Source organism: Ambystoma mexicanum, chromosome 12, assembly GCF_040938575.1.
Source record: "Ambystoma mexicanum isolate Mex_15411 chromosome 12, UKY_AmexF1_1, whole genome shotgun sequence".
NCBI lineage: Eukaryota > Metazoa > Chordata > Amphibia > Caudata > Ambystomatidae > Ambystoma > Ambystoma mexicanum.
In genome coordinates, this window is record NC_090936.1 from 552,210,392 (window position 1) to 552,234,658 (window position 24,267).

Below are 24,267 nucleotides of genomic sequence, written 5' to 3' on the forward strand. Positions count from 1 at the left end.
ATAGCTGAAAGCCAGTCTCTGATGGACTTCCTGCTTTCATCCAGGATTGGATGCAAAACCAGATCTGTACCAGGAGGTTATAAGAACAGGTGTGTGCAAAGGTGAACCAACACCTTAAACCCATGCTATATTATTTCAATATGGTAATACATGTGTATGACTCATCAAGGAGAAATCCTGCAATTTCCTTGTAATAATAATATAACACTATCTGAAGTCATTAAAAAATGTGGGTGATCCCACTTCAGACATTGCCTGAAAAATGCACATTATTTCAGAGTGAAAATGACTACTCCCATAAAGTGAAAAACAGACTCAGACTTTTCATCATATTACAACAGTCACCGAAAAATAATGCTTGCATTCAGATACTAAGTTCCGTACCCTACCAACAAATCTCAACAATATGAGCCTCTTCAACCTGTAAGCCAATCATCTGCAAGGCTGTAATGTGCCACGAGAAAATAATGGCTTACTGAGGCGATATATATACTAGGCGGTGGTCTGACCCTGACGGTAACAGCCCGCTGCTGAAGTTAAGGGCCCGAATCAAGCGCGACTCCTATAGCATGTGCCGCAGCGCCGTTAGCAGCAGGGTTGGCCTGCCACCGAGGTGTACATTGCCATTAGCATCCATTTGGTTTCTATGTGGGTGCTAGAGTGTTAAAATTAGAAAAAAGCAAAACGTACCTCTAGCTTGCGGTGTGGCGCTGCGCAGTACTCCTGAAGTCCGTGTTCCATGTTGATTACTGCAATGTCAGTAGTTCAGAAGGACTGCGGGCTGCCGCACCACAAAATAAAGGTACATAAATGGTCCACTGATTGCCATTTCCACCAATACTGCAGAACCCCCGGGCTCCCCTCCCGGAGGCTAAAAGAACCTGCTGGAAATGACCTGCCCAGAAATCTAAGTTCCATCCGAATAGTGAAGTGGTCACTGCCTAGGTCTTAAAAACACCCTAAACTCGCTGACACAATCCCAGAATTTTACAGGGCCACAGAAATAACCAATGGAGGAGCACCTCAGCATTGAAAAGAAAGTCACTGCCCTTATCCATATAGAAACTTCCAAAGCCTCAAACATTCTTTACATGTTCTGACATCCCTACTAATAACTGGCAAAATGCCAGCCAAGTCATCATCAGTAGGATCGTACAAAGTGGCACCAGGTCCATTACCCAGCGTGACATTGAAATCGCCCCAATTTAGCTCTGCCTTATTTGCAGCCACCCATCTTACCAAATTAGGCATGGGCACTATTGTAAAAATTAACTACCAAGACATTGCAGCCACCCACTCTTCATATTCTTAATGTACAGCGACGTAACCAAAATACACAAACCTCCATGACAGTGCCCCCGCTTGCCACTCAGCACCAGCACAGAGTAGGCCTTGAACCCTTCCACAACCACATCCTACATCACCCAGGATTCCAGTATTTAAATAATATTGGCCCTTTCAGAGAGTGACAGAGATTCGAGGTGGCCTAATCTAGTGTTAATGCCCGCCACGTTCCATGACACACACCCCAGCAATTCCGTGGACCGGGGTCAGAGGGATGACTCAGGCTGCACATTAGAGAGAGGGAGACCCATTGACAGGTCCTCCTCGGGACAATACTGAGCCCTACTCACTGCTGGGGTCCTAAAGTCCCTAAGGTTGCTTATTAAACTTGTAAGTCTATCCTCTCCAAGGCTGTAATGTCCCAGAGAAAATAATGGCTTACTGAGGTGATCTATATACCGAGGCGCCGGGGTGATCCTGCCGGTAACAGCCCACCACTGAAGTTAAGGATCCAAGTCAAGCGAGAGTCCCATAACATAACATGGACAGCAGTGTCGCAGGGTCGGCCCGTCACAGGGGGGTACATCGCCATTAGCACCCTTGTAGTTTTTATGTGGGTGCTAGGGTGTTTATATTGAAAAAAATAAAAGTGCACCTTTAGCTCACGATGTGGAGCTGCACAGTACTTCTGAAGTCTGTTTTCTATGTTAATGGTTGCAATGTCAGTAGTTCAGGAGGACCAGGTGGTGCCACACCACAAACTAGAGGTACATTTTCTTTTTCTTCCAATTTAAATACCCTCAGCGCACAAGTGTAAAAGCAACACGTCTGCTAAGAGGTGATGGGGAGGAGAGAAGGGGAGGAGGAGTGGGGAAGGGAAAGGGGTGCTGGCCAACATCACGCAGACTGCTCAGAATGTGGGCTTATACCGGAGAGTACAGCCCATGTTCCAAGCGTCCTGATTGGGCAGCACCCACTTCCAGGGTGCTAATGGGAGAGCAAACTCAAAACACCCATCCATCCCAATGGAAGACTTGTCCAATTATTTCTGTAGTGTGCCTAAAGAAAGCCTAAGCATGAATCTGAGCCACACAAAACAGTGCCTGCTCTTGAGGGTACATGACCAGAATTCCAAAAAGCCGCATAAATGAAAGAAACACAGAGAATGCTCTCATTTCATTTGCACACCTTTCAGAAATGCTCAGGTCACCTTATTCTTAAAAGTGACCTGAGCATTTCAGGAGGGGCTGGACAATAGCGCAAAGATGCGCAGTTCAGCCACCTTGCATACATCAGTGTCGGGAGGGTGCTCCAGACTCTAATGCATGACAGGCTCCCAGCAAACACGTGGTTGCTGTTAGTGCACTTCACGGGGACAGACCATTAAAGGGTCCACCTATCATATCATATCATATCATATATCACCTCAGTGAAAAGCTCCTGATCTGCTCCCTGTTTGGTAGATAGAAGTGTAAGTGTGACAGCTGCAGTTTACACTGTGGCTGACATACTTACAAAAAATCATGACAAGATCAGAAAGGACCCTGCCATGATTTGTACCTCCCCATGTGCCTGTTTCCAAAGGCACAGGGGCATAACCCTCATTTCAGGGCATTTAAAAACACATCATGTTTTTGAAATCAAGATGTACGTTTAAATGCCCTTGTCATGAATTCCTTGGAAGCACCCGAGCTAGACTAAGAATGCGGACCTTAACACCTTAACAGGGAGTCTTTTGTATTTGTATGTATTACATTTTATATAGCGCTTTAATCCATTGACCCCCCTCGGCTTTCAGCTTGGTTGGAAATAAAGGCCTACCACCCTTTTCACATGACTAGGTAGCTAACGGCCATTGGATCAGATCCCAGAAAACGTCTTTTCTCGTCTGATTACAACACTGACCTGAATAAGACACAATTTGTCATACATTGAATGATGGCTATTGTTTGAATGTTTAGGGAAGAACTGGAAATGGAAATACTTTGTCGTGAGAGAAAAGCAAAGGGTTAATCTGGTCTCCCACTGGGTAGGTAAAAACAGGTCAACAGAAATAGTTTGTCCAATGGCGTTGTAAGAAAGGGCACGCCACTCGTAAACTGGGGTTATGTTGGGTGTATGTCTATTGCTTGAAAAAACATCTTAATTTATTTTCACTTGTTTTTTTGCTCTATTTACCACTGAATGCAGGGAAAGGACCCCCCCCCCCCACACAAACTCGCCACTTCCCCTCCAAGCCCCCTACACCACCCCAGCAATATTGTGTGACCCCAACCAACCATTTACATTTTGGTGGTAAAATTCAAGCAACAAAAGAGTTAAATGTATTTGAGCAGTTTTTGCTTGAGCAGTAGACTCACTAACATTGTCAAAGGTTCGAGCTGCATGGACATTTAACTGAGTTATATCATATGCCCTGCTTGCCTTCATCAGTGACAAAACCATTGCACAGATACAGTTAAAACGGTACTAGTTACATACTTTTTCAGATGGATACAAATCTAAGATTGTTGCCATGCTTGCGAGATTAGTAAAACGTAACAGAATGCAGCAGAGAAAATACTGATCCTGCAATTAGTGAATAATGTGGCATGACCCATATATGGGTTTTTATTTGGTTATTTTACAAACTGATACACATACAAAGAACATTAATTCATTCATCAAAATGATTCACCCAAAATGTAAATGAAATACATTTGAAATGACATGTTCACAGTAAATCATTACCAATTAATTATATAAAAATTAACACTAGTCTACATGATCAAACAATAATAAACCATTGTTAATACCATTCTTAAAAATCATACAGAATCCATTATAACCTTAAAATTACCCTCACAGTTTTATTTTTTTATTTATCGAATTGGCTGATTAAATCAACCTTTCAAAAACGTTCTTATACAAATCAATAATTACATCTAAATGAAGAAGCTTTTCCTTTCTCCATGATGACATCATCATTGCATCATTGTTATCACAACAGTTCAATACATTGTCTCTGTCTTGTCACAGTACAGCTTGTCATATGTTTCAGAATTAGATGTTACCACCAGAAATGGTGAGAAAAGCAACAACAGAAAGCTTTATCATACTGCAGAGGGTTTCAAGCAAGCTAAACCTATTCATGTGTTTTCAGATTCACTGCATTTAGGAAGTGTATCACTGCTAGTCTTAATGGTGTAAGGTTGCTGTGATCAGTAACTCCCACATTACGTCAGCTGTTAGTTGACAGTGATGGTTGAGCAAATGATAAAAATACTTCTTTCTCAACACAACCAATTCATTACATTCTGTTAGCAAGTGTTTCAGAGCTTTGATGCTGGCTATGTCCTTGCAAAAACTACAGGTTACATCACCATCTTTAACCAAACTCCACCTATGGGTTAGTTCCTGTGTGTGCCATAGATCCAATTGGAATCTTAAATATAGGTTTCTGACTTTGGCGCTAGGAAACTACACCAAGTAGGTTTCTACAACATGCGGTTTTTTGCAAGGGTGGTTGCGTTCCTTAAATCGACTTAGCTTCATGCAACGTTCTCTGTAGAGAATCCAATCCCATTGATACAGTTGTATTTTTACTCTATCTGGGTTGGACTCTAAAACATCATTGGAGACAATCACATCTTTCAGAAGTTGCTTTACTTTTGTTACGCATGTACACATCTGTTTGCTTGATGGATTCAATACATGATTTGCAACATGATACATAATCGATCTGTCATTTGCTGCTAACAGACATTTCCGGTAAAATACAACCATTTTCCATGTGTATCCCATACTCAGGGATACCAAGCCCAATCAATGTCTAATAGTTGACATGGTCTGGCTTTGTGGAAGCATTAATACCTTTTTCCAGTAGGTCCCCTCCAGCCTCGTCCAAAAGGGATCATCCCTCCATGCTCTAGTCTCAACGCCATATAGGAGTATTGGTGTCACCTTTTGCTTGCAGGGAAAATTTCCCGTATTTACCCATGATTATGCAAGCCTGGGATGTGGCAGTTTTAACTTTCTTCCTAATTCTTCATAGTACAGTGCATCAGAGGGGTGCATCATTTGAGTTAAGCCCCAAATATTTATACTCATGGACAATGTCCACAGGGTTATTCTGTAGCAACCAACGAGACTGTGTCTTTGCTCTAGATCAGGAGTTGCAATTCACCAGAATTTTACTTTTCTCTTTGTTAATTGACAGATAATATTTCTCCGCAGTGGTTCACTAGCCTTTGCAATCCCATGGGAATCTTCGCCAATAGCACAAAGTCATCCGCGTAGCACAACCAGGGGATGCAATGCCCATTTAATCTCGGAGGATCATATTTAATTTCTCCAAAGGTGTATCTCATATCCGGGACAAAGAAGTTAAAAACTGCCGAAGCAAGAATACACCCATGTTTTAAGCCTCGATGGGTTGCTATAGGAGCTGTCAGGTTTCCATTCAATGATAATCTAACTTGTATTGATGTATTTGTGTGCAGTTGTTTGATCCAATATAATATTGGTATCGGGCATGCTGCTTTTGAAAGCTTATCCCACAACAAATCTCTCGACACAGAGTCAAAAGCGGCCTTGAAATCGATGAGGGCTATGTAAACTCTCTGGTTTCTCTCTTTTTCTAGGAGCTTGATAGCATGTAAGGTCATGAGGTTAACCCTTGTTCCCATTCCCACCACAAACCCGGTTTGAAAGGAGTCTTCTAGGTTTGATGCTTTAACCCAAGTTATAAAGTGTTTGAGAATTATACGTGCAAAAAGCTTTCCCGGGACATCCAGCAAAGTGATAGGGTGATAACTCGTAGGTGTTTGCCGGTGTCCCTTTTTATATAGGGGTACCACAATGGATTTTAACCATGAGGATAGTACTCTGCTGGATTGAAGTACTTGTTTAAAAATTATCAACAAGATGGAGGCTCAGGACTCAGGATGGGTCTTTAACATTAGTTTGGTCAGGCCATCAGGGCCAGAGGTCCTACATATACTAAGTTTATTTATATAATGCAGCATGTCATCCGTATCAAAGTCATTGGCCAGTTGATCACTAGCCATTTTGGCATTGGTTGAGAAGAAAAGGTTCATTTCTGCATATAAGGTTTTGTAATACATGGCCCACACCTCCTCAGGAACTGCATTAATCTGAAATTCCAATTGGCTTAGGCCTTGTGCCTGATTTAAGAATCCCCAGATCATGGCAGAGCTCTTGGATGCTAGGGATCACAGCATATTTTGTGAGTCTCGCTGATACATGTTAGCTTTCCTTGCCCTGATCCAGTTCTTATATTTTGTCTGCAACTGCACCAAGTTTTGTTGCATCTCAGGTGTCTTTCGTCTTAATTCATAGCATCTATTTGCTTTGTATTGAGCTCTCTTCCTAACCAATTCCGAGTCATAAGTGTGAATATGTGTAATGTTCTTTGGTTTGGTGTTTCCCCCCTTCTGATGGTATTTATTCTAGTAAAATTACATATAAGCCACTAGAAGTTTTAGATTCTTGGTCTTCAAGTCTGCAAGAATGAATTAGTCGATTTTCAAGATCAGTCAGGTTCGGTAAAGACAACCTAAACCTGTTTCTAGAATTCGAGGCTATCACATTATTGATGTTTGATTTATAAATCATCCTTGTGTTTATCTCTCCAGCCCACCGGAGTTCTAATAAGTTGTGATCTCTACTAGACTGTGGGAGTACCTGGAAGGTTTCCACCTTGGCAAAGAGGTTTCCAACTAACATATATGTAGTCTATAAGAGCAGAATGTTGACCCCTCTGCGACGTGAACTTGGGAGGGATGGCTCCACTAATCGCTCCATTCACCATCGCCATCTGTATTTCCTTCATTAGGGTAACCCATTGGAGCATTGCCTTTGGTTGTACCCGAGGAGTCTTTATTAGACATTTGATGTTCAGGTCTGCCACTATAATCACATGTTGGACTTCTTTATCAGCATGGACGCGCTTTAAGATCAACTCAAAGTCTTTCAAGAATTTTTTATCTGAAATTCCCCCATGATTCCAGTATGTGTTGATCAGTACTATTATTCCATATGTTGTCCTTATTCTGACCAATTGAGAGAACATATTAGGGGAGAGCCAAGGTGAGAGTTCTAAGTTAGCTGTCTTTTTAACTACCACAATTAATCCCGCCATGGGCCTACCCCTCACCATTAATTTTGCTGGTAATAGGACAATGTGATGTTCATTCCATATAGGTGGGGTAGTTAACCAGACTTCTTGCCAAGCCAATATATCATAATCATTTAACAGATTATTGTTACTAACAGGCCGATTCATGGAATTAATGTGCGCTGAAAAATTCCCGCGCAAGCGTGCAAAACTGTGCGAATCGCAGTGCAAGTGTGAAAATCGCAGCAAAACCCGCGCACATTGATTCATGGAAGTCCGTGCGCGAGTAAAATCTGGGATGTGCGCTGAAAATCTGCCTGGCGCACGCCGGCGCACAGGTCATCTAACAGCGTGCGCTACGGCCACAGCGAAAGCGCACATAGCGCCGCGCACATAACAAAAGTAGGCGTAACACGGGGCGTGACACGTGGAATGGGGAAAAACGCGTGAAAATGTGAGCGTCACTGGGGAAGTACAGTAGGCAAGTGCGCAGAACGCCCACACGCTCGCCTACAACACGTATTCATGGAATCGCATAGGGCAAACCAGCGCACCGGCGAAGACGCGCACAGGCCTAAACACGTACGCCACACGAAGGCAGGCAGTAGCATCCCTGCGCATGAAAAAAATGTGCACCAAAATGTGCGCTAACAAAAAGCACGTATATACAGCTCTGATGATTGTCCCATACTGTGGCCCTCTAGGACAAATGACGGGCAATGGGTACGTGATAAACACGAACACCCGCTGTGTCATAAATAGCATGTGCGTGTATTTCGGGGGTGCGCAGGAAGTTTCACATGCGATTGGCCTTGGGCGAGTGGGGTGCATGTAAATCTGGGGTTGCGGGAATTTTCATACGCGATAGGCCCTGTGTGAGTGGGGTGCGTGTATTCCCGGGGTTCGCGTGAAGTTTCACACGCGATTGGCCTGGGTACGTGTAAATCTTTGGTGCGCGGGAAGTTTCACACGCGATTGGCCCTGGGTGAGTGGGCTATGTGTATTTCGGGGGTGCGCGGGAAGTTTCACACGCGACAGGCCCTGTGCTAGTGGGGTACTTGTATATCTGGGGTGCAGGGGAGTCCTACACGTTAATTGAGAGTGTGGGTTCTCCTAGGTGTTCCCTCTACACCCTCCACGGCCCCTGCAGGCAGCCCACACCACAGGGGACTACCCTGCACCCCTGGTCATGTCCCGCAGGCAGCCCATCCACCATGGGCATGCCCCCCAGCCAAGCCACATGTCACCTTGCACTACTGATCACCAACGCATGACCCCCGCCACCCCCACCCCCCAGCAGTGCAGGGCACCTGCCAGCAGGCCCCCACTCATGTCCCCTTGCACCCCCACCCCCCAGCAGTGCAGGGCACTTGCCAGCAGGACCCCACTCATGTCCCCTTGCACCCTCACCCCCCAGCACTGAGGGGAACCTGCCAACAGGCCCCCACTCATGTCCCCTTGCACCCCCATCCCCCAGCACTGAGGGGCACCTGCCAGCAGGCCCCCACTCATGTCCCCTTGCACCCCCACCCCCCAGCAGTGCAGGGCACCTGCCAGCAGGCCCCCACTCATGTCCCACTCATGAACCCTTGCACCCCCACGCCCCAGCACTGAGGGGCACCTGCCAACATGCCCCCACTCATGTCCCCTTGCACCCCCACCCCCCAGCAGTGCAGGGCACCGGCCAGCAGGCCCCCACTCATGTCCCACTCATGTCCCCTTTCAACCCCACCCCCCAGCACTGAAGGGCACCTGCCAGCAGGCCCCCACTCATGTCCCCTTGCACACCCACCCCTCAGTACTGAGGGGCACCTGCCAGCAGGCCCCCACTCATGTCCCCTTGCACCCCCATCCCCCAGCACTGAGGGGCACCTGCCAGCAGGCCCCCACTCATGTCCCACTCATGAACCCTTGCACCCCCACCCCCCAGCAGTGAAATGGCGATCTCATGACACAAACCAAAAGTCAACTATGTACATCAACACATGTCCGCCACACGAAGGCCGGCGGTAGCGTCCCTGCGCTAACAAAAAGCCTGTATATACAGCTCTGATGAATGTCCCATACTGTGGCCCTCTAGGACAAATGACGTGCAAAGGGGTACGCGACAAACACGGACACCCGCTGTGTCAAAAATAGCATGTATTTCGGGGGTGCGCGGGAAGTTTCACACACGATTGTGCCTGGGTGAGCGGGGTACGTGTACTTCAGGGGCTCGCGGGAAGTTTTACACGCAATTGTGCCTGTGTGAGCGGTGTACATGTACTTCAGGAGCTCGCGGGAAGTTTTACACGCGATTGGGCCTGGGCGAGCGGGGTACGTGGATTACTGGGGTGGGCAGGGAAGTACAGGAGGCAAATGCGCGGAATGCCCAAACGCACGCGCCAAAAAAGACGCGTTAATCTGGAAACAAGTAGGCCAGCAGGACGCAGGCGTATGTGGACCCGCACAGCATAAAAGTGCGCGCAAACAACAAGCAAGCTCAGACGCCAGGATGAACATACCGTTCCTAGCAGCAGTGGTCATGGGATACCACAGGAGGAGGAGGAGGATAGTCAGGCCCAGAATTTTCACACCCAGAATCAGCCTTTTTGGCATGCCTGATGACCAGGTGTATGGGAGGTACAAGTCAGTGAGTGGGAGGATGACCTCACATCACCCACCCTCTGCTCCCAAGCACTCAGCCCCCTGGAGAAGGTCCTCAATGTACTGCACTTTTTGGCCATCGGATCATTTCAGCGGACAAGTGCCATAGTGGGGGGGGGTGTCACAGGCCACGCAGTCACGCTGCCTACACCAGGTCTTGGCCATCATGACTGCATGCCCATCAGTCCGCAGGCACATATACCTGCCCAGAACACCTGCAGAAAGGTAGGCTGCCGTCCAGGATTTCTACGGGGTGGCACAATTCCCCAAGGTCCTAGGTGCCATTGATTGCACCCATGTGGCTCTACGTCCCCCCAGGGCATCAGAGCACATCTATAGAAACCGCAAGCACTGGCATTCCATCAATGTCCAGGTAGTATGTGATGCAAAGGGAATCATCACCTCAGTATATGCCAACTATCCAGGGTCCACCCACGACAGTTCCATTTACAGAATGTCAACTCTAAACCGGGACCTAGAAGCTGGGCGGCATGGCGATACATGGCTGCTCGGTGAGTATAAGTGCCACAGCACATGCATGCATGCCAGATACTGAGTAATGTCACAACCCTACTAATGATACCCATCACCACCTCCCGAGGGGACAGTGCCTGCCCTCTGAGCACCCACATGATGATGCCAGTTCGGAACCCCACCACGCCACCCGAGGTAAGATACAACACAGCCCATATTTCAACCCGGGGCATAGTGGAACGCACATTCGGAGTGCTCAAGTCACGCTTTCGCTCCCTTGACCGTTCTGGCAGGCAGCTGTTATACAATCCCCCAGTAGTGTGCAGGATCATAGTGGCAGCATGTTTCCTGCACAACGTTGCAACACGCCAGGGCCTGCCGGTGGACATGGTGGTGCCCCCACATCCCCAACCACATGCACGCCTGCTGCGCATGGGAGGGGAAAGGGCACAGGGTGAGGCAGCCCGAACGCAGCTGGTGGCTAATTACTTCACTTAGAATCACACCCCTGTGGAGTGCACACAGCCCTGCCATATACCAGCTGACAACCGATGATGACACAAGGGACAGTGAACTGTCACAACCATACCAGCCTGAGATTGGTCACCTGGAAGTGTCACAATGTGTGCATCCCTACCTACAGAAACACCACCAATGCTGTGTCATCAAAAGACACATATGCTGCTAAATGCATTACCCCCTTGCAAAATACAACATGAGAACAGTGCCATGTCACCCAACCCCTCCTCGGCACCACCACCCAACACACCATGGCATGTCATGCTATGTGAGAGCAAACAAAGCAATCCCGAAAACCTGACACAAGTGTCACAAAGTACAGTGTCCCTAATGGAAACTGGCCACACACAATATGCTCCCAGTAATGTTGAACTAACAACACACATGACCAAATACTTACCAACAATACAATGCAGCTACACAAGCTCAAACATAACTCAAACATGACAGTATTAATTTAAAGTAGTCGTAGTCTTACAACCTGAATATGCCACCACATCGCCCCCTTCCAACTGTAGTCTTGCAGGCTTCAAAACTTGTCTGTGTACTGCATACAACATGAACTCCATCTCCAAAGTAGACGGTCTTGTGAAGACATGAGGAATGAACCTGCAAATTCAGAGGGAGACATAGAAGCAGACGCTTACATAATTCCAACTTGCAGTGTACAATACAACAACAATATACACAAGGAATGTCTACACAGTATTGACTACAGACTGCCCACACAGTTCATGGGAGCCCAACATCACTGTGTAAATCACTGTCACTTGGTCACACCCTTTGCAAGCCCATGGAAACGGGAAGCAGGAGGGGTGTGTGTCTCACGAACCCAAGCATTGAACCCAAACTCAGGACAAGCCTGCATGTGCCCAGCCGGAATACAGTGGATGCCCACGGGAGCCACACAAGGCAACACACTGTTAAAAAATAATCAGAAATCAAAAATCAAAAATCAAAAAAGCAAAAATCAAAAATCAGAAATGGACATGTGGGGGACAGGGGGGGGGCACCCAGGAGGTCCGAGGACAGGGTGCGCACCAGCAGCCGCCTGTGTGGATGTTGGGAAAAAAAACACCTCCATGGGCTCAAGGCCTGCACGGCTATGCCAATGTGGGAGAACTGCTGCTGTCACTCTCATTACCCTCTGCTGCTGCCATAGGAGGTGGTGGTGCTATGGGAGGCAGCCCACACAAAGCCCTGGTATGGTCCTCCATGGCAGCAAGCATGCGGGTGTGGAAGGTCTCGTTCTGGAGGATTATAGTGCGGAGATCCCCATGCAGCACCTGACGTGATGCCCGGATCTCCTCCCGAGTTGCCTGCATCTCAGCTGAGAGCGAACATGTGAGCCACTCCTGCTGCTGTTCTGTCCTCAAGTTAGTGGAAGTCTCAAGGTCAACAAGAGTCTCCCTGAGGTGATGGAGTTCTACCCTCAGGGCTTCCCTGTGGCCCTGGGACTCTATTGATATCGATTGGCATAGAGTCTCCAGTGCCAGCCGTCTGTCCCTGTTGGACGCCAACATGTCCTCCCTGTGTGATTGGCAAATGGAGTCTGTTGCCTGCTGTAGTAGCTCCATCTGCCTTTCAGGAGGGACAATGGAAGTGGCCACCCTCTCCATTGTTTGTGCCATCATCTCAACTGATGCTGCCTTTTGGGTTGACATACCGTAAATGGATTGTTCCCATGCGGTATTGCCTGGTGGCGTACGGCCACCGCGTCGGCGGGCACCCCACCTGTTTGGGGAAAGGCGATCTGCGCCTTGCTGTGCCGGCACTGCCTGAGGCTGCAGGACTCCATTCCCCCTCTGATCTGCTGGCCCAGAAACAGGATCAGATGTTGTGGAGTGTGAACCTGCACCCGTAACCGCCAAAGGCTGACTAACCAACACTGACATCCCCATAGAGGGTTCTACCCCTGGTGAAGGTGGGTTGGACAGAACAGAACCTCTTCCAGAAACACTTACCTGCGACTCCACATAGGTCTCATCATCCGAATCAACACCTGAATAGAGGTCTGGGCAGGTGCACCCAGAGACACCCCTTGACAGAATCGTCTGCAGCAAGAGTGGGTTCTCACCCACCACCACACCATGTCCCCCACTGGTGGCCGGTTGTGCCTCAGGTTCCTCCTGGGTCTGCACCATCTCCTCAACCTCACCAGCATCAAGTGCGTCATCCCCTGCAAAAACATGAAAGACAAAAAATGGAAACAGGCATTAGCACCATAGCACACAAATAGGCCTGACAAGCTACAGAACCAGTACATGATTTACACATGTCCCACATGACTATAACCCTCCCATGCATGCACTGTCACAGAGTTGGAAGAGGAGGCAAAAGTCTGACACTGATGACACCAAGATGGAAGAGCAACACATTTGCTGCATGCTGGGTAGCACTGCCATCACACATTGGCCTGTGAGTGGCATGTCCTATACACATAAATGACACATGCCATCACACAGATGGCATGTACCATAGCCATGGTACATTCCACAAGTACATCCATATGTCAGCTTGTCCTTTGCTCTGCGTTTCAGGTCGTTCCACCGCTTGTAGCAATCATCAGCTGAGCACCTCACAAATCCAAGGGCACTTATGTGGTTGGCGATAGTCTGCTAGTGTGCCTTACGTTGACCAGGTGTGGTCTTCGACCCTGCAGTCACCACCATTTCCTGGCTATGTTGCAACACATAGCTCACAAGTGCATTAAGCTCTGCGTCATTAAAGCAAGGCTTCCTTGACGTGCCGGAGTGTGTAGCCGCGCCTGGGGTCTCAGCCTGTCGTGCCAGAGCACCCTTCTTCCTCTTTTTAGAAGGTGGAGCGGAGCCAGAGTGGCTAACGCCGCTCTGGTCAGTAGGGGCAGAATCACTGGTGGACTGGGTTGTTGGAGTGTGCGAATGCACATTGACCATAGGACTTGGTGCAGGCATTGTCTGAAGTGTGATGTTGGCAGGGGGAACATCAGTATGATAGACCAGGACCGACACTTTCCTGGCTGGGAGAGTCAGAGCTGGGGCGGATGGAGCTGCAGCTGCCCCTGCAGCCTCACCACCCTGCATACTTGGGGCAGCAGATGACATAGCTGCCCCAGATCCATGTGCCTTGGTGACAACTTGCACCGCCACACGTGGCTTAGACTTGCCTAGACTTGCTGACCTGGAAGTCAGCCAGGGAGTCATCCTGTGCCAGGTCAGGTGCCACAATGGGCTGGTCCAACAGGGGCTGAGCTGGGCTGGTCTCAGCCATGTTTCCCTCAACCATGGGGGGAGCATGGGTGTCCCTGATTAGTCCTCCACACATGGGGGTTTAGGGGCACCCTGCAAATCCTGGCCACATCCCCTAACACCCCCACCACGTCCACCTTTTGAAGGTCGGCCACCTTTGCCTCCCTTACCACTTGGTCGCCTCCCAACCATGGCACTGATGTTGTTGTGCATATGGGAGGAGCAGTAAACTATTGTCCTGGGCAATTGGGGGTCATAGGGGTAGGGTACTAGATGGATTTTGTACCCTAGTGCACTAACAAGGCTGTCTGTGACCCCTGGGAGAAGATGACGGGTAACGCAATGCACAGGCAGCCCAAAAACAAAAATAACGTGCATGCAACCCCTCGTAGACCATGTGTGTGGAAAAATGAACCCGCACTACGCTGTGGCTCCCAGAAACACAAAAAATAAGTGTATGCGTGATACACGCAGCCTACAATGACCTCTGAAGGGGTACGCGACACACGGGGCAAGCACAGTTGCTAAGTATGTGCGGAACTGTCTGCCTGGAAAAAGTACGTGAAAAATACACGCGTGTGCACATTGGCAACACCCCCGCCAAAAGAAGAATTGTACGCTGTCTGAGGAGACAGGACAAAAGGACAAGTGAACACTGTTTGAGCAAACAGGCCCAAAAAAAACAGAAAAATGAAAGCTGTCAGAGGTAACAGGGAGTATGAACTTGAAACGCTGTGAAGTAATCGCGTATGAACCGACAGGAAGTACAGAATCCACCCACTCGCTCTCCACAAAAAGCACGTACAAGGAAATGGCGTCCTACACGTACCTTTTAAACCGGCCCACAAGTACACGTCACTTACGCGTGTACGCGCCCTTTCCTCCAATTACACACGCTGACACTCGGACGTGCAGATTTTCCACGTGTGCTCTGTCATCACGTGCTATGAGGGAAACACCCCCACGCGTCACGTCACAGACCCGCTTACACGCTAAGGCCCTTTGGTCCAATAAAATCGCCTACGTGCGCTGACACACTTACGCGCTAAGGGCCTTTCCTCGAATCACACGCTGACATGCAAGATTTTCATGTGCCAAATCACGCCGTATCAAGCTGGCCACGCGTTCACACACGGAAGACCACGCTCCTGCCCAGAAGGCCGAATTACTGCCCCCCAGAACCCCGAGCACGCTCCCACCTGCCCTATGCTGCTGCCTGATTGCCTTCTGCCCACGTGCCCTGCCATTTGCTGCCTGCACGTCAGCCAGGGTTGCTGTTGCTGTGACCACCCCTGCTGGAACCGAAGACTACCGACTGGGATTCCATCGCTCCACAGCCCAGCCCCAGGACCCAGTTGCCCACCCACTCCTGCCTCTGGGGTTGCCATGTCCAGCACTACACCATCTGGCGGCACTGGCAACCCCCAGCCAGAGAGGCAGAGGGCCACCAGCTTCACTGCCACCGAAGTTGGTGTCCTGGTGGAGCAAGTCCTGGGGCAGTATGATGCCCTCTTCGGAAGGTCGCACGCCGACAAGGAAGCACAGACCAGGATCTGGACGGACATCATGACTGCCATCAACACGGAGGGGGTGGCAGTCCGTGAATTCCATCATGTCAAGAAGCGCTGGGAGGAATTCAGGTCCAGGACCCTCAACAAGGCCCGGCGCCTCTTGAAGGCAGCGGATGCTAAGGGGCGCCAGGGCCACCTGTCAGAAGACCAAATGAGGGTCCTGGAATGCGTATGCCCAGTGCTCCACGTCCAGGTCCTTGAGAGGCAGACCCGTCTGGAGTCGAGCGGTAAGTGTACATGCATACTGATTGTAAGCTGTGCGTGTGGTGGTGTGCCAGTAGTGTGCAGGTTGCACATGTGGTTTTGTAGGGCCATGTATGGATGTGTTTGTACAGGGCCATGAGGCTGACACATGCGAGTCCTTTCATGTGTGAGACACATGGATGGTGTATTTGTAGGTAAGCATGCAGGCCAAATGCAGATGTGTGAGCACACATGTTTGAATGACTGTGTATGTCAGTTTTCAAGGTTGTGGTGTCACACATGGATGTTGGTTCCAGCTGCATGTATCTGCACTGTGTACATGTGCATGTATGTGTATCTGACAAGTGTGCAACTGTCATGCAACATGGATGCATGTGAGACTTATATGTAGAAGACTCATTGCCAGATGTGACATGGATGCCGATCTCATCACTGCGACACTTGGAAGAGGTGTACACATGCATGTAAGTGTGGTGGCGTGTTTGCATGTCTAGTGCACTCCCTGTGTCTCATGTGATGTCTGGCTCACCTTTGCCTGCTCATGCTGTTGTATGTGTATGGATGGTGCTGGCTGCTGCGATATGGCTGTGGAATAGCTCATGTGTGTGATTTGAAATGACATGTGTGCTGGGGATTGTGATGCCATGTCTGAAGTTTGACAATGACACTCGCGTGTAACTGTCATGTGTGTATGAGTCCATTGTACAGTGCCCTGATGCTTGTGTCCTATCTCTCCCTGTCTGCAGCGTCGACTGATGAAGAGGGCGGAGAGGGTGCTGTGGAGCACAGCGGCAGGGATCGCACCGCCAGCCAGAGACGCAAGGCCTGGCTCCCCTCCCAGGTTGTCAACTCGTCGGGGAGTGAGGAGTCTGGTGCCGCGTCCCAGGTCGCAGCTGCCGAGGGGAGGTCCAAGAGGCGGAGGTCGGAGTTGGACTCCTCGGCAGCTGAAGGGGCAGCTGAGACCCCACAGGGCCCGACGGAGGAAGATGGCACGGAGTCATCCAGGTTAGTGGGGGGTTTGGTGGAGGAGGAGGCCGTGCAAGGGACAGAGACGGGGTCTGGAGGTGGGGATTCCACTGGTGCTAGTGGTGCAGTGCAGGGGCAGGGACAGGAGGCAGCACAGGCCGCCGCGGAGGTGCCTGTGTGTAATCCTGTCCCCGAGCCTATGACTGCATCATCTTGCACCAGCAGGGATGACCCGTTTCAGGCAGGGGATGAGCTTACGACAACTGGCCTTCCTCTGCCTGCGGACGTGGCTATCCGGGACCGGGTTGAGCCTGTCCTGGGTGGTGTGGCGTTGCGTCAATGGGCCATGCAAGGCGAAATGCAGTCTTTTCATGGGGAGACTGCATGTTCTCTCGAATGGCTCGTTGACCACGTCGACCTACTGGGACAGGTCACCAGGGCCGGATTCCTCCATTTGCTTGGCCTTGTTCCGACCCCCTCCTCAACTGAACTCCCTATGCGCCAGTCGTACTCCGTGCCATTGTTAGGCGGAAACCTGTGCAGTTCGTTCTGGGACCACTGCAAAAGATTTAGGACTGCAGGTGTTTGGCAGTAAACCCACTTGGTAGCAGTCTGTACCACACAGATTCACTTGGTAGCTGTGGCTGAGCAGTCAGACTTCCCTCAAGAAGAGTTAGGCAGTATGTGGAGTATACACAATAGGGCAATTTACACAGTAGAACAAGCAAACACGGAACAAGGCTTCGGTGTAAAGATATAAAGGTATTTATTTATAACAACACATCTATAGAAAACACTCTGGCACTAATACGGCAAACAACTTCAATCATAATTACTTTACGAAGAAAAACATCAATCCCCCTAACAATAGTTCGACAAGTCTAGGTTCACCGGCATCACTTATTTGCAGACAGAGGTGTATGCTTTAACCTCGATGGCACTCTAGTATTCGTTAGGACGGGAGAGAAAAATAAGGCAGGTTATGAAATCAACTCGGTACCAATACTTTACGGACAAATGCAGGGCAAGTAAGGCAGGGTCTACTGCAGATCACAAAGTTCAGAGGCCAGGGCCCACTGGGAGAGAGGCAAGGTGATATGTCCCAAAAAGTGTCTCAGTGGAAATGCGCTTCGAGTCTTTATCGCAAATTGTTATGGAAAGATTGGACCACTTCAGAACAACACGTTAAAGAAAGCTTGGAGGCGACCCAATGGAAAGGCGAGGATTAAGACACCTCACTCTATCCGGCAGAAAGGGAAGCCAGGTGGACACGGTACCTTGTTTGTGGAGAGACAGCTCTGGCGGGGGCAGTTTTTCCTGGTGGTGGATGCATGTCGGGTCTTTGCTAAGAGTAGAGATGATCTCGTCGTCGAAGAAAAGTGAAGTCCGGTGCACCACCAGGGAAGAGACCAGCCGCGGAATGCTCCGTCACAAGGCAAAACCTTTGGGTCCCAGTACAGGGGTAGTGGCTATCCGGTTGCCGATGTGCTCTGCACAGGCAATTCGACCACTTCGTCCTGGAGCGAAGAAAAAGCAAAGGGGACTGGTTGTTCCCACCAGTCAGGGGAAGAGACTCTCCGGCAGGGAGATCTCCTCTGTCGTCGGGAAGTGGTGAGTCGGTTCCGCAGGGCTCCACCGGAGGTGTCATCGTTGCCGGTCAGCTCAGGTTTACCCTCGTCGGATTCTTAGGTCCTGTGGCGACTTCTGAAGATCCAGTCCCAAAAGCCCTGCTTTTATGCAGAGAACCCCCATTCATTCAGCCTTGCTGTCAATCAAAACACGCTAAGTGGTGAGCGGGGTGGCTCAACACTTGGGCCAATCACACCAGAGTGCGACCGGAGTTGGCAAGGCAACTCGGTCCAGGGTGCCTAAACCCCGCCCCACACCCCTGTGGTAACCCAGACAGAATGGCACCACTTTGGAGGGTCTCTGTACAGAAGCCCGCCAAAAGTGGAACAAAGGGCTCAACCTTTGGTTTAGGAGTCACAGAGACGAACACAGACGCCATTTTAAAAACCGAGTTCTGGCAGAAAATACCATCCGATAGACTTATTTAAGATAAGTAAATCGGTGGTATGTTAGAGATTAACGAGAGAAAAAGTAATAATCTCCAACAATGGGAAGAATCCCATAGGGTTATATTCGGGGTCGAATATAACAAGTAGTTTCCACTGTCACCAGCCACAACTCGACGAGGGGGGACGGGACAGTGCCCCCTCGAATAACAGACCCAGGAGTAATCGAATTACCCCTACTAGTACGTCCACAATAGGATGGTTTGTACTAGTTCTGTTAGTAAATTTAGGTCTAGTAAAGCCAATGGTGACTTTACATGCCCGGGGAGACAGTAGTCAGTCCCCGGGTATGGAGTCTATGATGGAGGTCCGTTAGGACACCCCAGTGCTACGACACGGAGGGTGCGTTGTAACACACATAGTAAAACATATGAAACCCTATGGAGTAAAAGACCCCATAGCCCAGGGGTCTGCAACCTTTAAGACAAAAAGAGCCACTTGGACCCGTTTCCGAAGAAAAAAAAAACTGGGAGCCGCAAAACCATTGCGACATTTAAAACAAATATAACACTGCATATATTGTTTCTTACCTGCTTAAACTATATACACAGGATCGTGCAGTCAGCTGTCAATCTGAACAAAAAAAGGACTTTCACTTAACAATGTAAAATATATTTTTGCAAATTAATAGCTAATTAAAATATTTAATTTACCTGGTTAATGGGACTTTTGCTCCTGAACCTCAGTGCTCAGTGTCTGCACATCAGGGCTGTAAGACGTCACCTTCATGTTCACACAGGCTTGCAAGCTGTCATCTGTGAGGCGTGATCGATGTTTGTTTTTAATATAGTTCATGTTGGAGAAGACCTGCTCACATACATATGTGGAACCGAAGATCGACAGGACTCCAAATGCATACTTTTTCATGTTTATATAAGTGTCGGGGATGGCATTCCATGTTTCGAATACAAGTTTGTCCTGTTTGGGAAGGTTTTCAATATCACTCCATTTATGATTCTGAGCTAGAATGGCCTTCTGACGGGCAACATCCTCAAGAGTAGCGGTTAAGCATTTGAACTTGGACACCCATATATCTTTGTCGGCTATATCGGCCAGTTCCATCTCAAGATCAGGTTGACTTACACCTGCAAATGCAGTCATATTCAATAGGGATGGATCGATCGCCAGGGGAGTGACAGGGAAGGATAATGTGTTTTTTTCCTCTCTGAACTCACAGAATCGTTTCCCAAACGAGCTTTGAATTGCGGTGATTGCAGACTTGAAATATTCCAAATTTATCGTATCATGACTTTGTTTGAACTCTCTCAAAGAAGGAAAGTGAGACAGTGTACCTCTCTGGAAATCTTTGACAAACACTGTCAACTTGCGCTCGAATGCCAAAACCTCCTCCAGCATGTGCAGGGCTGTGCCTCCTTTCCCCTGAAGGGTTGTATTTAGCGTGTTTAGATGGGCTGTCATATCTACCATAAAATGTCATTTTTCCAGCCACTCTGGCTGTTCCAGCTCAGCAAAGGTGAGCTCTTTGCTGGCCAGGAAGGTTTTTACTTCTTCCAAACATGTGACAAAGCGTTTTAGCACCTCGCCTCTGGACAGCCACCGGACCTTGTTGTGGAGCAGGAGGTCAGAATATGTGCTTTCCACCTCATCCAATAGCAAACGAAACTGGCGGTGGTTTAAACCCTTTGCCATTATCTTATTAACAATCTGAATGACCACATCCATCACTTTTGTGCATTCGGGGGGAAATGTTTGAGCACACAATGCCTCTTGGTGCAGGATGCAATGAAATGACAGCAGCGTTCTACCCAGTGCCTTCTGCAGTAGAGCCACAAAGCCCTTCTGTGCTCCTCTCATGCTCGGTGCCCCATCAGTAGCCACTGAGACCAGGTGGTTGGTGTTTATTTTTTTAGCACTTAAAAAGTCCAGGACAGCCTTACAGATATCCTCACCACTTGTTTGGCCTTTTAGTGGTATCAGCTCAATCAGTTCTTCCTGTGGCCCAAAAGAGTTGACATATCGGCAGAACAGCGCTATTTGTTCAATATCACCTTTATCTTTGGACTCATCACAGGCGATGGAGTACGCCACAGCTGAACTAATGTCTTGAATTTGCTGTTTGCTAATGTTTTCTGCCATTTTTAGGGTTCTGTCTTTAACAGTCTTCGCAGAGAGAGGCATGTCTTTGATTTTCTGCACAATTTCATTCTTGTTTTTGAAGTCCATGTATAGATGTTCCGAAACCTTAATGAATGCTTCTTTTATATACTCTCTATCTGTGAACGGCTTCCCGTGCTTGACTATTTCCTGAGCGGCTACAAAACTAGCATATGTTGTGGAATTTGCAGACTTCACCTACTTCTTGAAATTATTTTTGCTCCTATCAACCTTCCTCATAAGTTCTGCAACGGCTTTTCGTCTCTCATCTCCATCTGGATATTTTTCAGCAAAGGCTGTGTGTTTATTCTGGAAATGTCTTGCAATATTCAAATTTTTGTTGTTTGCAAATTTCTCACCACATATTAAGCATACTGGTAAACCAGTCTTGTCAGTAGAGAATGCAAATGATTCTGTCCATGTATCATTAAACACTCTGTTTTCTTCAGAATTTTTTCTTTTCTTGCCTTTATCCATGGCTGGCCTACAGGGGTCCAAAACAGGGACGTAATTAGAAATCAGAGGGCCCCATAGCAAAATTTGCCAGTTCCCCCACATTAGGGAGACAGAAACAGCAGCACAATCATGGGGTGCAGATGAAAGGGTCAAAGAAAAAGGGAGGATTGACAGGTGAGATGGCTGAAGAGAAAAAATTCAGAAAGAAAGAAATTCAGGAAAAAAAGAATGGCGATAGAGTAAAATACAAAAAGTCAAAGCAAGAAAAATTAAACAAATTAGAGAAACAAGTAAGAAATAGCAAAAGGTGAACAACGAGCACTGTCCCCACTTTCCCACTTGGAAGTGAGCAGCACTTGCTAGCTTTGTAAGATGCATGCCAACACTATACCAAGCCTGAACCCAGCAGCTGCAGAGGAGACAGAATGTCTGCCGTGCCCAGTGGGGGTGTAAAGTAAACAGTCACACCTTAGTTTCCTTTTGAGAGTGACTTTGCTCGATCCGGATGTTTTGTTATTTTCATTTTCAGCCGCACTTGCAGATTCATCGATGCAAGTACTTACATTATTATCTCCACGGGAACATTCCACTCCTGCCCCAGTAGTTCCAGGGGAACGGGGGCAGCCGGCCCACGTAATAAAAATGTTTGTTTCAAAACACAAGCAGGCAGCCCCAGTACACACGGAACTCACACTGTGCCAACTTTTGGGGGCTCTTACGAACCTCATCTGCAGCACAGGACGTGTGACAAGAACTTACCCGTGAAAGTTAGGCACCGTGAGACCAGCAGTGCCCGAAGGATGGCTGCAGGCACTGCCACTGCAGACACTGGTGCGCAGAGCAGGGCAGAGCCGGAGTCACGTGACGGCCGCCCATCTCCGATTTTGATTAATGACAGAGGCGCTGGCGTGCGCCTGGCGCACGCCAGCGCCTCTCTGTCATCAATCAAAATCGGAAATGGGCCGTCACGCCCCCAGTGCTCTGGGGCCTCAGGCAGAGGCTGAAAAAGCGTAGTGCAACCACGAATGTCGGTAGGCGGTAGGACCTGCTTAAAATGCGGTATCCTACCGCCTAAATCGGTAGGGTTGGCAAGTATGCGTGGAGCTGCGGCAAAGGTGCAAAAGAGCCGCATGCGGCTCCGGAGCCGCGGGTTGCCGACCCCTGCCATAGCCCATAGAACACATTGACATTCAAAGGAATTTACACACATTCATGTCAAAGAGTGGGAGAAAAAGAGTCTCACTCTTGGCAGGATGGAAAAAACAAACTCCAGAAATCCAGCAAAGCTGTTGGGGGACTCACTAGGTTAGGAAATTCAGCCTAAACAGAGAATTCTCCCTAACACTCGCCCCCCCCCAGACTAAGGGACAGGAGGATTTAATCCACTCCTGGATGAATCTCATACCTCTAGTCGATGACATACATCCTAGAGAGACCATCAGCATTTTGGTGGTGACACCCTGACCTGTGCTCAATGGTGAAATCAAACCCTTGCAGGCAGATCGACCATCTCAATAGTTTCGGGTTTTCCCCTTTCATTTGCATTAACCATCTCAAGGGTTGGTGGTCAGTCTGAATGACAAAAGTAGAGCCATACAAGTACGGCCTAAACTTCTTCAGAGCCCACACGATAGCAAAGCACTCTCTTTCGATTGTTGCCCACCTTGTTTCAGGATCCTTCAGCTTGCGGCTGATGAAGCAAACGGGGTGCTCCCTACCTTTCCCATCCAGTTGACTGAGTTCGGCACCTATTCCTACATTTGAAGCATCTGTCTGCACAATGAAGTGTTGGCGGTAATCAGGAGCTCTGAGTACTGGGGCTTGGCAAAGAGCCTTTTTCAGGTTTTCAAAAGCCTGATTGCACTCCTCGTTCCATCTAACCTTTTTAGGAAATTTGGGCGAGGAGATGACATTCAGTGGAGAGGCTATGGTCCCATAGTTCTCGATGAAATTCCTGTAATACCCAGTGAGGCCTAGGAAGGCTCTCACTTTGGTTTGAGTAGTAAGTGTTTTCCAATTTTGCACAGCGTCAATCTTACTGAGCAAAGGCCTTATTTCTCCACCTCCTACCTCATGTCCAAGATAGGCTACCTTACTCTGTCCAATTTGGCATTTACTCGCCTTTATGGTCAGATGGGCTCGTCCAAGAGCCTGCAAAACATCTCTCAGGTGGGTTACATGTTGTTCCCAGGAATTGCTGAACACTGCTATGTCATCCAAGTATGCCATGCAGAAGTCCTCCATCCCATTCAGAACCTGATTTATCATCCGTTGAAACGTAGCAGGTGCATTGTTCAATCTGAAAGGCATTACCTTAAACTGGTATAAGCCAACGGGGGTTGAAAATGCAGTTTTCTCCTTGGCATGGTCTGTCAGGGCTATTTGCCAATAGCCTGACGTCAAGTCAAATGTGCTGAGGAACTTGGCGGTACCAAGTTTATCCACCAACTCATCTGTTCTTGGCAAAGGGTGGGCATCAGTCTTGGTGACTGCATTAAGAGCTCTATAATGCATGCAGAATCTAAGCTCTTTAGATACGGCCTTTGGTACTAACACAACTGGGCTAGGCCATGGACTATTAGAGGGCTCTATTACCCCGAGATCAAGCATCT

At 48.5% G+C, this 24,267-nt stretch overlaps 1 protein-coding gene across 1 annotated transcript in view; it reads left to right on the plus strand.

The window, feature by feature from the left end:
- The first annotated feature begins 21,834 nt into the window (after positions 1-21,834).
- Positions 21,835-24,267, plus strand: part of LOC138514591 (olfactory receptor 1f45-like) — a 50,977-nt gene continuing 48,544 nt past the window's right edge. Inside the window, exon 1 of the mRNA XM_069630044.1 lies at positions 21,835-21,945. Coding sequence (XP_069486145.1) covers positions 21,835-21,945 — 111 coding nt within the window. The remainder of the gene's footprint in view (positions 21,946-24,267) is intronic.